Raw genomic sequence first — 14,359 nt, forward strand, 5'->3', positions numbered from 1 at the left:
CAACGCACCCCTCGCTCATGTATATGTGTGGGAGTGTCAGCCGCGATTGCGCTGTGGCGGTACTGCTACCGTCGTCGGTTATCAAGGCTCGTGATGTGCCACATCAGCTTCGAGTCAAACAGTGTACACACAAGCATCGTCGATCCAACAGCTACGGCTGCAGCGTGGCATGTGTATGACTCCCCGGAAAAAACAACGCCGTCTCGCCCACAGTCTGGCAGGCTTAGTGCTCCAGGCACAAAAGGGAAAAGTCAAAGTACGCCGACGTGCCCCTTACGCCAAGAAGTCTGGCCACCGGACGACGTCTTTCGTTCCGTCCGTGTTCCCCCTTCTACCCTCCACTCAGGCGGAGTTGCCTCGGGGCGGGTTGGAGAGGTAGTTGGCCAGCGACAGGCGGTTCGACGGGTTGGCCGTTGGTGCGGAGATGCGACTCTGCTCCTCGCGCAGCCACAGTCTCGCCGAGTTGTTCGTCTCTGGGAGGTTTAGCTCGAGGATGGCTCGGTCCGTGGCCGCCATGAGCTGCGCGAGCGCCATGAACACCTGGGGCGTGCCCCTGACGGTGGGCATCGTCGCCGACCAACTCCGTTGCGCGGCCAGCCGCAGACAAAACTCCATGGGCCAGTCTGCGTGCTCCGAGTGCTTGACCGCGCGGGCGAGTCGCACCAACTGAGCTTGGACGGACGGTATGCTGGATGTCTGTGGATTACACGGCTGGGCCGCCGCGGTTTGCGCCATCGGAAGCGTCGTGGCAGGAGCGTGGGTGCCCGACGCCGCGGTTGCGACGGAGGATGGCTCCATAGGAGCGAGCTGATTCATTGGTGGCATCGCCGCCGGCTGTGGTTGCGAGAAGCTGCCGTAGCCGTATGTTTCTTGCATCGGTGGAAAGCTGGCATAGGTAGCACTGCCGTACTGATTTTGGCCGATGGCGTACTGTTGGCCAGGGAAAGTCTGGGCCTGTGGACTTGCAGCATAGGCTTGCTCGCCGTACTGGCCCTGAGGACCGTACGAAGCATGGCCGTACTGGGTTTGGGCGGCAGCGTAGTACTGCTGGTCAGGAGCGTTGTGTGCCGAAAGGCTGTAGTCATACGAAGCATTGCTGTACTGAGTCCCAGAGGTCATATACTGCTGCTGGTTCGACGCATTCTGAGTCGTCGAAGCTGATGGGATGAGATAACTCGAGGTCGTAGAACCTCCGCCACCGTGGTAGGCATTCGCATAGTCGCTCTGATAGGCGTGGGGGGCTTGGTGATGATGCGCATCTCCATAGCCATATTGGGCGTGAAGGTGGACGGAGTCCTCTTGGGCCGGCTCGGGGCTCATAAGCGCCGTGGGTGCCACCTGAAAAGGGGTCGAGGCGGGCAGGGTCGAGGCGTTTTGCTGGTGTGTCGCCGCTCCGTCGTTATAAGACATGTCGGGGTACATGGTGTTTAGAGGCGGGAGGCTACAGCCGTTATGGTCAGGGATGGATCGCAGAGGCGGCAGAGTGCTGTCACGTGGGACGTTATCGTACTTGTTGCGCTTCTGGAAGCTCTCATGGCGATCGTCCTGACGGTTGTTGGGCATGGCGACGAGGATCTGGGCGGCGTCCTGTGCTTGCTGCTGAGTGACTGACGTTTTGGCATTGCCGACGGTGCTACGGGTCCGCTGCATGGACTGGCTGTGAGGGTTTGAATTTACCTGGATCGATGCCGGCTTGTGCTCCTGGCCTTGCAGCCGGGTGTTCTGACCAGCAGAAGAGCCCAGATGTGCCTGCGGGTTGCGTACCGGGGTGAAGGAAGTTGCCGCTTCTCCCTGTCCGCGGCCGTGGCCGCTTCCACGAGGAACGTTATCCTCCCGAGCCTTGGAAACTCTACGTGAGGACCTCGAGCCCCTGCCCCTGGGGATGGTTCGTGAGTCCCACTCGGCCGTAGCCGGATCCAGCTCGTGTCTGACATCGTTGGCCAGGCGGTCCGCGTAGGCGCAGTCCCGACACACGGAGAGCTTGCAGTCGGAGCACTTCTGGATAACGCCGCAGCGTTGGCGGGAGCACATGTCGCACTTGGCGGTGGCTACGTTGGAAGGCTCCCAGCCGGAGTGCATGGTCTGCGGTCTGGGCAGCGGAAGCGAAGCGGTCGGGCCCGACTGTCCCTGGCCATACGGGTGTCCTGAATATTCCGCGTCAGAGGAGTGCTCCGAAGTGTCAGTGTCGTCATTGCTTTGGGCGTTACCAGCGCTGGAATGGGGGCTGGCGGATGAATTTGGCCCACGAAAGGCCGTTGCTCCGTTCGCAACAGTGTGGGCTCGTCCATCAAAATCCATGGTTAGCGATCGCGTTTCGCGAGCTGCCAGACGCGTTGTAGGTTGGTCCTTGGCATACGACGTATAATCAAGGCTACTTTGTGATAGTCGGGCAAGCAGCGGAACTTGGTCTGGGTGAAATGCGCAGTCGGCTGCCACGGACAGGACCTTGAGCTGAGCAAGAAGGCTATATTTATGCCGCAGAGGACAAGATTGAGCTACTTCTGGAGTGTAAGCAAGGACGATGTCAACCTCGCAAGACAGAATCACCTTCCAGCACCAAGACGGCTGTGAGGGAAGACGGGCGAGAAACAACGAAGCCGTATAGTGTAGCAGTCAGGGCTCCGGTTGTTGCCGAATCACTTTCCGCCCGTGGATGCGGGAGGGAAAATGCAAGGACAACACAGTCACTAGGTCGCCGCGAAAGAGGAAGACTTTGTGGTTCCAAGCTGTTCCAGAGTCCGGACGTGTTGACTGTTGCCGGGCAGCACAGCACACAGCGTAGCTGTGAATCAAAGGCCGAACATGGGACGACAACGAGCAGGAGCTGTATGCGTCACAGTAGCTGCCATCCGGTCCCGCCAACGACCGCGGTTCCATTTCATTCAAGGCTAAGCGGAACTCGGTCGACTGCTGGAACTGCATCTATCGACTCAAGTTAAGAAGAGAGGGAGAAGAAAGTTTGCCTTGCCGTTACAGTCGGCCGCTTCCGAGGGCGCAACAGGCGAATCTGCGCGCGCCTCTGCCGTCTGTCTTGTTCCTAGCCAGGACTCTCGTATTGCGGACTGGTAACACATATCGCTCGCACGGGATGTTCTAATGACAACAGCCGGGGAACGTCGCACCGCTGGCACGGCACATCCGGACCGGCCCGTGCATGTGTTTCGGGCAATGCCAAACGAGGCCTGGCGATGCAACATGACGCCCCTGGGCAGGACGCCCGCAGGAATGTCGTCGGTTCAGCAGCAAGAAGCCGCTCGATGTGAGCCTAGCCCTTGAAACAGAGAAACAGGGAGACGAAGCCCACCTAATACTCACGATCAAGGGGCAGTAGGCTCTGATGGTGTGTGTCAGCAGATAGATAGGCAGGACGCCAACTTGATTGCGTCTTATCATTTGGCCCTCCCATCGTCTCAAGCCGTCCGTCTCATCTGCCGAGACGGGACCTTCTCGGCATTCAAACGTCTCAATAGCTCCTCTGTGTCTCTGATAGACAAAGCAGCGGGAACGATTGCAGTCGCGTGGTTGAACACCGGAATTTTCTGTCGAAACGTGTCGCCCACTCGCCGCCTCTGTCTCCCATATCGGTGCGAACGTCGCCTTTCGAACCTGTTTCGCGGGGTAGACGTTTCCCACCTCGACAGTCGCTCCTAGGTTTCCATCCCAACATCGATTGTCATGATACACACTTGGCTTAGCGTGATGTTGTCACGCAAGAGCGTCTCAGTCGTGTCCTTTGCGCCGCTGCTGGCCCCGCCAAGCTTTCTCGCGTCGCACGTATGGAATGGAATGGTGCCATTCGTATTCGAAAGAAAACAGTCAATGCCCTGTTTAAGCAGAAGCTAGCTGTTAGTGAAGTCTTTATCTGCTGCGCTGCCCCGGCCATGAGTAGGTGATTCACGTGGCCAGAAACATATCCAACACATGGCACGTCAGACTCGTCTATGTTTGGTCAGACCTCGTGAGTGGTGATGTCGCAATTCTCACGGTAAGAAATTGGTGTACATGTTTATGCCACCGGCATCAGAAAGCCACGCTGTAGCAATGTTCCAGCTGCTGATACCCCGTAGGGTGAGAGACGCGCTCGCGTGAGCTCCTGCAACTTATTACACGCTTCGATTGCCGTTCAAGTTGCCAGCGTGTCGAGGACAGCCTCCTTGCAAATGCTCTCGCCCTGTAATTGAGCGACAAATAGGTTTCCGCGAGCGTGCTGAGGCCACTTGCCTGCGCCGACACCGTCGTATATAGCTGACCTGCTCACACTGGTTGGTTGTGAGGGTTGCTTGCCGCGGCAACAAGGGCTGCTTCAGCGGAAATAAGCTTTTATACTCTTTTCTAAGTGACAGCCCTACTGTTTATTGCGCGTGTGGAGTTGCGAGCATTCAATTGCTTTGCAAACGCTCTGCTTTCATTGCCATGAGACGACGCAGGCGCCTCTCAGCGACGCATCATGGTCAAATCATAGCATTCCACACTCAAGGCGAGGGCCAGGTTGCCGGGCGCTGCGCATCCAGTTCGGCATTGACGGGGCATAGCTTGCGTGTTTGCGCAGCCTAAAAGAAGCGGATATAGAGCAGACACTGCCATTGAAGGCGAGGACGCAGATGTGTAGGTAAGGTACTATGGAAGGTAAGGTAGTTGGTGGTGTTCTAGTAAGGAGTACCGCTACCGGCACTGTCGAGAGAACAACTGCCGCCAACTGGGGGCGGAGGTACAAAAGCCATTCGAACTGACTTAGCTAGGGCATACCTAGGGCCTTACGGAGATGCGGTAGTCAGTACGTATTCGGATGGTATTTCGCGAGCTGCATTTGCTTTCCGGAGGCGGCCCGGTGGCACCTGCCGCCATCAAAGGATGGTTCCTTTAGGTAGCCACGACCACACATGCATTGGACCCTTCTGTTTTCAGACGGAGGAAACCCGCATACCATGCCGCGCGTGCTATACTTAAGGTACTACTTGAGCACGCTTCGCAGGTGCGAAAGACTAGGTACCTACCTATATACCGTATGCAGCGCCCAACCACAAAACTTCGAGTAAAAACCCTTGCTGCCTTCTTTCATGTTGTGAAACCTGGACAGCCTTCCACCCACTCACTGCATGCGTGTCGTGGCGGCAGCTCCTGCGCCTCAATGCAACAGCGGACGAAACACGGCCCTCGTCATCGAACCCTTGGGCAACCTGGTAAGGCGGGCGGCGTGGCGCCGTCGACGATGCCCCAACGAGCGAGCAGAGGGCTGGCACAGCCCTCAGCCCTCTGGATACAGAGCCCGGTAGAGCATCGTGCAGCGACGGCCATACATTGCTTGCATCCACGTGCATGGTGAGACGAGCCCAGTACTGGGAATGCCACCCGGGCGCGTGCTATCCTGTCACCATACTGTGCCGTTCTGTACTGTTGGGTAGCCAAGCGGGAAGAGGCATCGGGCGGGATGGCCGGCGGGACACGCAGGCGCCAAAGTTGACGCGTCCAGGGCTCCAGGCTATCGCCACAGCAGTCGTCAGCGAGCCCCCGCGTGGCAGAACAATTCGTCTCTGGCCACGCACGATGCGGCAGAGCAGACAGACCACAGCAGAGCATGTCAGCCACGATGCTGTCGTCGTCGTCGTCGTCGTCGAGCCCCGAGCCTTTTAGCAGCAACCCGCCAGCAGCCAACCAAGGTGGTGCGTGTTGCAGCCGGCCTCGCCAACAAGCCACACCCACAGCCAAGCAGCTCGTGTGCGGGATCCAGGGTCCGCTAAGCCGCTTGGGGTCGAGGGGGATGGCGACGGACGGGTCGCAGTGGCGGCGCGCATCGACATGGGTGGTCCCGTCCGGAATCTCGGCACCTAGACCCAGAATTCGGGGCTTGGTCGACACACTCCCGTGGCTGGCGCTCGGGCAGCTTCCAGCGGGAACGGGTCTGGGGCCTGCATCCAAGTCGCCAGGGCGTCTGGCGAACCCCTGCCCGCCGCTCCAGGGCCCTGGCCGTTCTCGGGGGCGGCGACGATGCCGGCTCGTGGTGCGCACCGGCCTTTGAGACCGCCAAGATTGCTCATTACCGAACGAGACTTGGGCAGGAGGCCTGGTGGCTACGCGCTGGCAAAGCTGGGTGCCGATGCAGACGCAACAATGTACGGTACCACCTGGGCAAGACGATGTACTCTGGGCTTCGTGATGCTAGCCAACACGAAGACTCCGCTTCGACTGACATTGACTTTTTGACGACGGTGGCTGACCTGTGCAGTATACCGCGCTCTTCAGGGGCCACCATAGACGCCACCGGGACCCCAATTCGCCGTCTTGATGGACTACGTACCATGCAGGGAGAAGCTCAGACGTCGTCGATCGGTCGACGCAAGCCCAAGGTTGCGCCTCGGCAGGAGGGCTTGTTATACGCTCTTTAAGGTAGCACCCGCAAGGCTCCCTCCCCCTGGCTGGGGAGACTTCCTGGTCAGGAGGCACGAAAACTTTGGTAGTCCAAGACATACTGCAATGCCTCAAAGCCACGCCCCGCGTGCCTTTGCTGTCGACTCAATAGTACTGTATAGGCGACGAGCTGCGAGTCGCACAGCGTGCAAGCGGTTCCTCTGGATCCTTTATTGCCTCTACGAGGCGTCAGCCCCTCAATAAGGGATTTACGGTATAATACGAGTCGCGGACGCCGACGGAGGTACCCGTCCTTGGACATTACACAGCGGCCAAAGTCCCTTCAACAACCGAAACCATAGCGGTGCCACAGGGCAACAAGGCCCACCCCGCAAAGCGAGTGAGCTGCCTCCCCGCCAGGACGGAGGCGCGTCCACTGCCAAGCGCCCATTCACTCCACTGGCGTTGGCGCTTTTCTGCACTGCCATCCTCCCTCCGCCCATCCCTCTGCCGGTCAGTCCCTTTTGCTCGTGGCCGAACCCTCAAACAAACAAAAGAGCCCAGAGACCCTCTCCCGCTCCTTGGCATTCCCTTTTTTCCCCTTTCTCTCCTTCTTCCCCGTGCTGTCACTCCCACCTCCCCGACCGCTCCTGACGCTTGTCACGCAAGAAGCTTCCTAGGCCAAACCCTCCCACCACCGCCTCGCACGTCGCTTCGTGTCCGCCATGGCTAGCAACGAGTATTACAACCAGGGCCAGCAAGGCTACGGCCATCCCCAGGCTCCCCAGCCCGTAAGACAGCCCGCCCCGACGACCGGCGGTCCAGATGCCCACTCTGGGCCTTCGCTTCCCGTCCACGCTTGCCCCGCCCCTGGAAATATATCGTCGCTGACGCTTCGCCTTTGCGAAACTGCAGAGCTATGGTCCTCCTCAGGGCGGCTACCAACAACAGGGCTACCCCCAGCAGGGGGGCTACAACCAGGGCTACGCGCCCCAGGGCCAGCCGCCGATGCAGTACCAGCAGGCCCCTCCCCCCGAAGATTCGCGCGGCGGCAAGAAGGGCGGCAGCAACAACTGCCTCATGGCCTGCATCGCCGCGCTCTGCTGTTGCTGCGTCGCCGAGGAAGCTTGCGAGTGCTGGTAAGTGTAGCCTCAATGTTTTTGTTGTTTCGCGCAAACACGATGCTGATTTGTGTCACCTTTCCCCACCCCGATAGCATTGACTGCTGCGAGTGCCTGTTCTAAGCCTCTGTCTCCCAACACACCAACCGCCTGAGTTGGTGGTCAACGGACGAGCTGGGCGCCTGGATCCCTTCACTGCGGTAACCCGACGCGCTCCGATACCCTCCCCTCGTCTTTTCTTGGCCCGACGCCTCTCCGATGAGCGCGATGACCGAATCTCATCGTGTCGTGGGACTCTGGAAGCCCTCACGGCGCGTTTAATTTAGGCCTTGCCGCCTCGTCGACACGCCCGTCGCCTTTCGAATCTCCTTTTTCCTCATTCAAGCAGACGCAAGCTCTGCATCCGCCCGATCAAGTTATCCTACCGTCTAACGAAACGTCGCGATGATGGGGTCAGCCGCGAGCTCATGTTCGGCTTAGGATGTTCAGGGGAGTAAGGCAGCAAAGCCACTGGCATTCACAATACGGATTCGATCCTTTTTCTTTACTTTTCTCCTATCTTGCCCCAATACCATGCATGCATGCAATGACAGACCACAAATATATCGGACATTTGGGGGCTTTGCTCAACATCAACTGTTTTTGCCCAATTATCCGCTCCTATGCTGCGGGACCCTCGGCCTTACGAGTCCAGCTGAACGTAGTTGGCCGGGAACAAGCCCGACTGTCCATTGAAGTGCCCGAACCACCAATCCTCGTCGGGAAACTCGAGGTTCGTAATCTTGGCGTCTTCGGGGAAGCTCAGTTCTGCGTAGGAGTCAGCTGCCATCCTCAAGGCTCGACATGCAAAGCCAAACTCACCGTTGTCTTCGGCCGCCTCATAGTCGTAGAGGGCCGTGGCAGTAGGGCCGGCACCAGCCGACTGGGCGGGCTCCGGCGCGGGCGGGACGGCTGCCTGCGCCGCAACAGGTGCGGGGGGAGGTGCGGGCGCGGCAGCCTCGTGGGAGTCGTCCTCGACGAGCTCGACGTAGTTGCTGGGGAAGAGACCGCTCTCGCCCTTGGAGTTGGTGCCCATCCACCAGTCCTCATCCACCATGTCGATGTTGGTGACGAACTCGCCCTCGACCAGGTCGATCTCGTTGTCCTCGCCCTTCTCGTAGTCGTACTGAATCACGGCGCGCTTGCCGCCCTGCTCAGCCTGCTCCACCGTGCCATGTTCCGGCTGGAACGTCTCCTGGGCAACAATACCTGCTGCCCCGCGAGCAAGGTGGGACGATTCCTCCTGCTCTGGCAGATCCTCTTCCTGGGGAACGTCGATTTCGCTGGGGCGCACCGGAGGTGGCACAGGACGAGCCTCGGGTTCCGTCACGGAGTCGGCACCACGGCCCACGGGGGCAGCCACACGAATGGGCGAATGTTCGCGCTCGTCAGCTCGGAAGTCCTCCTCCTCATCCTCCTCCTCGGCGGGAGGGGGTGGTCGACTAGGCAGGCCAGGCAGGGCGAATCCGCCCGAGGGTCTCGAGCTGGCAGGCGGAGGCGGAGGCGGCGTGGCTTCACGCTCGGGTTCGTGTTCTTCCTCCACAGCCCTCGCTGCAGGCGGGATCGCAGCGGCACCGATCGGGGCCGTGTCCTTGAATCGGTCACGCAGAGCGGAGATGGGCGTGGCCGCGGGCTCCTCCTCGACGTTTCTCGTATCCTCGCCAGTGTTTTGCTGACTCACACTGTCCGGTCCACCACGGCTGTAGCCAGAAGTCTGTACCGGTGCCCAAGACTTGCCAGTATAGCCGCTCTTCCACTCATTGCCGCCACTCGTCTGCGATGCAATCGGGGATGCAGTAGCCGGCGCGGCCGCAGTCCCAACATCACCGCCCCTTTCCTTTGCCTTCTTTTCCGCCCAAAGCTGGGCGGGCGTCTTGCCTCCCTGGTCTGCAAATGTCCTGCTTGTAGATGTGACTGGCGCCGGAGTAGGAGCTGCGCCAGTTCCAAACCCAAGCCCCCCTGGCGTTGGCGCCTTGGTGCCGGTGAAGCTCGACGCTCCACCAAATTTGTTGGCAACCTTGGGTTTCGGCAGCGATGTGATGCGCTCAGATTGACTAGGCTGAGAGAAGACAGCGGCCCGGTCAGAGACGGGCTTCGGCGCAGGGGCATCGTCCGCGGGCTCCTCTGAAGGTTTCTGGGCCTTTGCGCGGATTGCGGCGATATCGACTTTGCCAACGGGTTCATACGAGCCCTTGACCGGAGTCGGCCGGTCATCCTCCTTGTTCTTGGCTGCCGCACGAATCGCAGCGATGTCAACCTTCCCAATTGGTTGATAGCCTCCCCTGACGACATCGGCGGGTTCTTCGGGCTGGCGGCTACTAACAATGCGGGAAGGCTCCTGCTTTTGTTTGGTGAGCTCAGCCATGTTGACCTTGGTCGGCTTGTAAGCCGACTCGACCTTTTCGATCTGGGTCCTCGTCACTGGGGGCGCATCGGCACCCCAACCCTCCTCGTCAACATTCTCGTCTCTCCTTGATCGGGCTGCAACAAGAGGGTTGGCAGCGCGGCCAGAGCTGGACGCCGTAGGGGTGAAGACGGGTTTGGACTTGACGGGGGGCGGGGCAGAGGGTGAAGCACCGCCGGAGCCGCCAGCCGAGTACTTGGCACCGGATGCATCGGAAACCTTTTTCATGATTGAGTCGGGTTCGAGGTCGCTGTCAGAACGCGCAGTGATCTGGACGTGGTATCCATGGAGCACCTTGGCAACAGCGGCCGTGTGGCTGGTGAAGTAGCCCTTGGTACGCTCCGGGACGCCGCCACCGCACCAGGCGATGAGGACGTTCTTAGGGAGAGCTGTGTTGGGGTCCTTGACCTTGACAAAGGCGAATTGAATCCGGCCTTCATTGAAGTCTTCGATCAAGTCGGCCAACTCGCCATCTGCGGGCCGGGGGTCAGCACACGCACAAGTCGGTCAGGACTTGGGTCTAACGAGTCGCGTACCGCCTGTGCTCTCGACCTTGAGGATACTCTCCTTGGCGCCGCTATCTTGGAAGGCGCTCACGAGGGGCGCCTGGACGGAGAAGAGCGCCCATTGAGCGTACGTGGGCGAGCCAGATGCTGGCGGCTGGCCGTTGACGACGCCGCTGTAGCTGCTCTTTATGGAGGGTCCATTGACGGACAGGTTCAACGACGCCATGGCGGATGGCGCGGCAAAGTAGGATCTAAACCGGACGTGATGTCGGCGCCGGTAGCAGTCGAAGGGGGAGCGGAGGCGGCGTTGTCTTTTTCTTGTGAGCTGCGCCTTCTGGAATCAAGGCTGGCCGCAGCTTGCGTACGGCAGCTAGCGGCGGGCTTACGAGCTTCTCCGCGGGACTCTTTGCAGAGCAGAAGGAGGGGGGAAGAGCGCGAAGATAGCTGTGGCCGAAGCGCTGCGACAGAGCAGGAAAAGGATGGTTTGTGTTGGACACGCAGCGGACCCAAGACGTGCGTGGTGCGAGAGGTACGGACAGGGGAGCGAGGTAGGTAAGCTGAGCTCCGGGCTGGCGACGACGTCGACGTTGACGTTGCTGAGGCTGGCTGGCTGGTTGGCTTCCAAGCGCAGGCGGGGCGGGGTGACGGCGGCCTGGCCGGCGCAGCTGGAAGTGCTTACGCGCGTAACATGCGACGTCCTTGGCGGGGCTGTGTCGCGTTAGCCCATCATCATCAGCGGTGGTTCCCCCTCTTTGTGCAGGGTCGGGTTGCTAGAGGAGCCGGTGCTGGGCCTGAGGAGCAGCACCGTTACAAGGGCAAGTTACGCAGTGGACGGTAGAAGGCCCTGGACTTCTGGCAGCCCCGCCAGCTCCTGCCGGAGCCTCGCGTCACGACGTTCCTCGTAGGTAGACGCCCCCAATGTCTCGGTCTCGGCTGGGAGGTTCCAGCACAAGTTCCAGTGGAGGCTGCGCTGCCCACCTCGCGTGCAGCGGGCTGCTCCGTCCATGGATCACCACAGCACAGCACGCACAGCACCTCGCAGCCCACGGCTCCCCGCCTCAAGCTGCCCAGCTGGGAACCTGGAACCACCTGGGCACCTGCGGTAGCGCTCGAGGTGATTGGGCGACACGAGCCTGCCCCTCCTCCTCCACCAATGCCCAACGGCCAAAATGACGCAAGGCTGTGGTGAGGTTGCCAGCGTTTCGGTTGGCTGCCAAATGCTGTGTAATGCCCCTCGTCTGTGCCGCCTCTCGGGGCCGGCCTACACGGTGGCGTGCCGTCGCAACATCGCTTGGCCCCGCCGAAATTCTGTCTCCCAACGCCGCCGCGACGTCCATCTCCATCCCACTCCGCTGCGCACTCAGCATACCGCAAGATTCCCAACCCCCGTTCGTACATCATGTCTACGATCACCGAGGTCACCAGCCAGCCCCAATGGGACGAACTGCTAGGCTCTGTTCCCCCATCAGCGCTTGTCATTGTCTCTTTCCACGCTCCCTGGGCCGCCCCGTGTGCGCAGATGGCAACCGTCCTGTCGACCCTGGCCTCCGAATACCCCGTCACCGAGCCGAAGAGTACCGTTTGGGCCTCCGTCAACGCCGAAGAGCTTAGCGACATCAGCGAGGCCTACGACGTCACCGCAGTCCCCTTCCTCGTCCTGCTGAGAAACGGCAATGTTGTCGAGACGGTCAGTGGCAGCAGCGCCGTCAAGGTCCGGACGGCCATCGAAACACAGACACGAGCCGATGGCAATACAACGGCGGCGGGCGATGCCATGAATGGTGTTGAGAAGACGGGTGGCAAGCCAGCCGTGGAAGAGGCGCCGGTAGATCCTGCCAAGCAAAAGGATGAGCTTTTCAAGCGGCTGGGAGACCTGGTCAAGGCAGCACCCGTCATGCTTTTCATGAAGGGGACGCCAAGCTCTCCGCAGTGCGGCTTCTCGCGGCAGATGGTGGCAATCTTGCGTGAGCACTCCGTCAAGTACGGGTTCTTCAATATCCTCGCCGACGACGAGGTACGCCAGGGCTTGAAGGAGTTTGCAGAGTGGCCGACCTACCCGCAACTCTGGGTCGATGGTGATCTGGTCGGTGGACTGGACATTGTAAGTGTGCCTACGTCTATGTGCCGTAGGTTTTGGCTAACTGGTACTAGGTCAAGGAGGAGCTGGGCAACGACGAGGAGTTTTTCAAGCCGTACAGCGTCAGCGGCCCTAACGATGCTGCGGTTGCATGAGCTGGCCCTCTACGAAGGCAAGATATTCGCAACCCTCATCTCGCTTGAGGCCCATGGCGGTCCTAGCGAGGTCTGCTTGGTGAAGGGGGAAACCCACCACACGTCGAAGCGCAAGAACCGGAGCACGGCGTCATCTCCAGCCAAGGACAGAAGACGCCTACGTCCCAATGCGACTTTCGTTGGCCTTGGATGATGAGATGAGGTCGCGGGCTGTGGGTATTCCGCGGCGGAACGGGGACCAGGTGCTGCCGAAGCGTCAGCAGATCAGGGCCCCGCGTATAATTACGTGGAACGGTCGACATGGGAGGAAAAGTATCACAGCAGCGATGGAATGGGCTGCACACTACGAAGTACATGTTTGCGGGACTTGTTATGAAACGCTCGGCCCGCTGTGTAGGATCGTGAGACCTGGTTGAAGGAGAATATAATTCACTCTCAAAGCATCCATGCTTCCTCATCATTGGGCCGGCACAGTTCGATTCTTGCCCGCTGTCAACCCTTTGTGGGAACCCTATTCCAGAGTCCGGCACTTGCCGCGAACTCTTGAACTGGCTCGCCTATTGTACGGTACAGTATACTGCTGTATCAAGCCCAAGGAGCAGAACATACCTAGTACAGTGTTTGCCGTTTAGTGCGGCCGGCTGACAAATGGACGTCCGCTTCCCACACAGCACCATCCCATGGCTCGCCGTGGCGCTCTGTGCGCGCCAGTGTTACGTAGTGCCGCAGGTGTGACTCACATGTGAGCCTCGCTCGAATGTCTCGCCGCGTGCAGTACGACGCTGTAGCGTTCCCAGCCATCCAGCGTCCCGGTGCGTGTTGGACTCCATGGCCAGGGCTGCGTGCGATTGGAGAAAAGCCGCCACGGGCCTGGCGTGGCGAGAAACCGCCCAGGCACTTTCGCCTCAGGGTCGCTTTCCTGGCATGTGGACAGGGCGCGCTGCAAGATGATAGTCGAGCGTGTATGTAGGGTAGTGCTGTATCATGCCACTCCAACGGCGTCGATGGTCGCCAGACTGTCACGGGTTTGGCGCGATGGCTTTTGCGCCGTGGTGAGAACCCGATTCTCAAGTGGCTATAACTATGTTCGGGTTGTGCGAGTGTGCGGGAAAAAAAAAATCAATCAGAAATAAAAATTAAAATCAACAGATGGACATTGAGAGGCAGAGAGAGGCATGCTGAGGCTCTCCCGCTCACCGTGCACGCCCGCGCGACCCTTGGACGACGGATCTAGCGTCGCCACCACACTGGATGAGATAGTTAACCCTCCAGAAAAACGACTGAAGAGGCGTCGGGGTTTGAGACGATGCACCTCCGATGGATCCGCGGGCGCGGTGTCGCCGCAACACTCTCACAGGGCCGCGCAACCCCAACGCACGTACTTCGTACAGAGTAGCTGCCGGCCCAACTCGCTAGGTGGTGAAAATGAAGAGTCCATCCATCCATGCCCGGCCGGCCTGGTAGGGAAAAAAAAGCGGCAGCTGAACGGGCAACGCCGCCAGCAGAGCCTGGGATCCCCACATCACCGGCCGACGCACGCAGCTAAAAGGTGCCCGTCGCTGACGTCTTGCTCTAAGCGTGCGTGCCTTCCCGCCTCTCACGGTGTCCGTCCATTTGTCCCTTCCTCACTCCTGTCGTCCCTCCCAAAATCTTCCTCTTCCTTTCCCCTCAATTCAAGTGACTCTCGCCGAGGCACGTACTTATATCCGATC

General features: G+C 59.9%; 4 protein-coding genes across 4 annotated transcripts; 2 read left to right on the forward strand and 2 right to left on the reverse strand.

The window, feature by feature from the left end:
* Positions 1-342: 342 nt before the first annotated feature.
* On the reverse strand, positions 343-2,079 carry JDV02_001769 (uncharacterized protein; the record flags this gene model as incomplete). The annotated part of the gene is made up of 1 exon (XM_047982729.1): positions 343-2,079. The coding sequence occupies one exon, from the start codon at positions 2,077-2,079 to the stop codon at positions 343-345; it is 1,737 nt and encodes a 578-aa protein (XP_047838695.1).
* A 4,991-nt stretch (positions 2,080-7,070) lies between these two features.
* JDV02_001770 (uncharacterized protein) lies at positions 7,071-7,589 on the forward strand (the record flags this gene model as incomplete). Its single annotated transcript, XM_047982730.1, has 3 exons — positions 7,071-7,136; positions 7,261-7,484; positions 7,562-7,589. 3 exons carry the CDS (start codon positions 7,071-7,073, stop codon positions 7,587-7,589), a joined length of 318 nt encoding a protein of 105 aa, XP_047838696.1.
* Positions 7,590-7,829: 240 nt separating this feature from the next.
* Positions 7,830-11,167, reverse strand: ABP1 (actin binding protein). The gene is made up of 4 exons (XM_047982731.1): positions 11,095-11,167; positions 10,446-11,017; positions 8,328-10,382; positions 7,830-8,273 (listed from the first exon to the last, which is right to left on the reverse strand). Exons 2-4 carry the CDS (start codon positions 10,639-10,641, stop codon positions 8,149-8,151), a joined length of 2,376 nt encoding a protein of 791 aa, XP_047838697.1. The 5' UTR covers positions 10,642-11,017; positions 11,095-11,167; the 3' UTR covers positions 7,830-8,148.
* Positions 11,168-11,631: 464 nt separating this feature from the next.
* Positions 11,632-13,300, forward strand: GRX3 (glutaredoxin). Its single transcript, XM_047982732.1, has 2 exons — positions 11,632-12,516; positions 12,567-13,300. Exons 1-2 carry the CDS (start codon positions 11,815-11,817, stop codon positions 12,645-12,647), a joined length of 783 nt encoding a protein of 260 aa, XP_047838698.1. The 5' UTR covers positions 11,632-11,814; the 3' UTR covers positions 12,648-13,300.
* The last annotated feature ends 1,059 nt before the right edge of the window (positions 13,301-14,359 follow it).

This window comes from Purpureocillium takamizusanense, chromosome 1 (assembly GCF_022605165.1).
Source record: "Purpureocillium takamizusanense chromosome 1, complete sequence".
In the NCBI taxonomy this organism is placed as follows: Eukaryota; Fungi; Ascomycota; class Sordariomycetes; order Hypocreales; family Ophiocordycipitaceae; genus Purpureocillium; species Purpureocillium takamizusanense.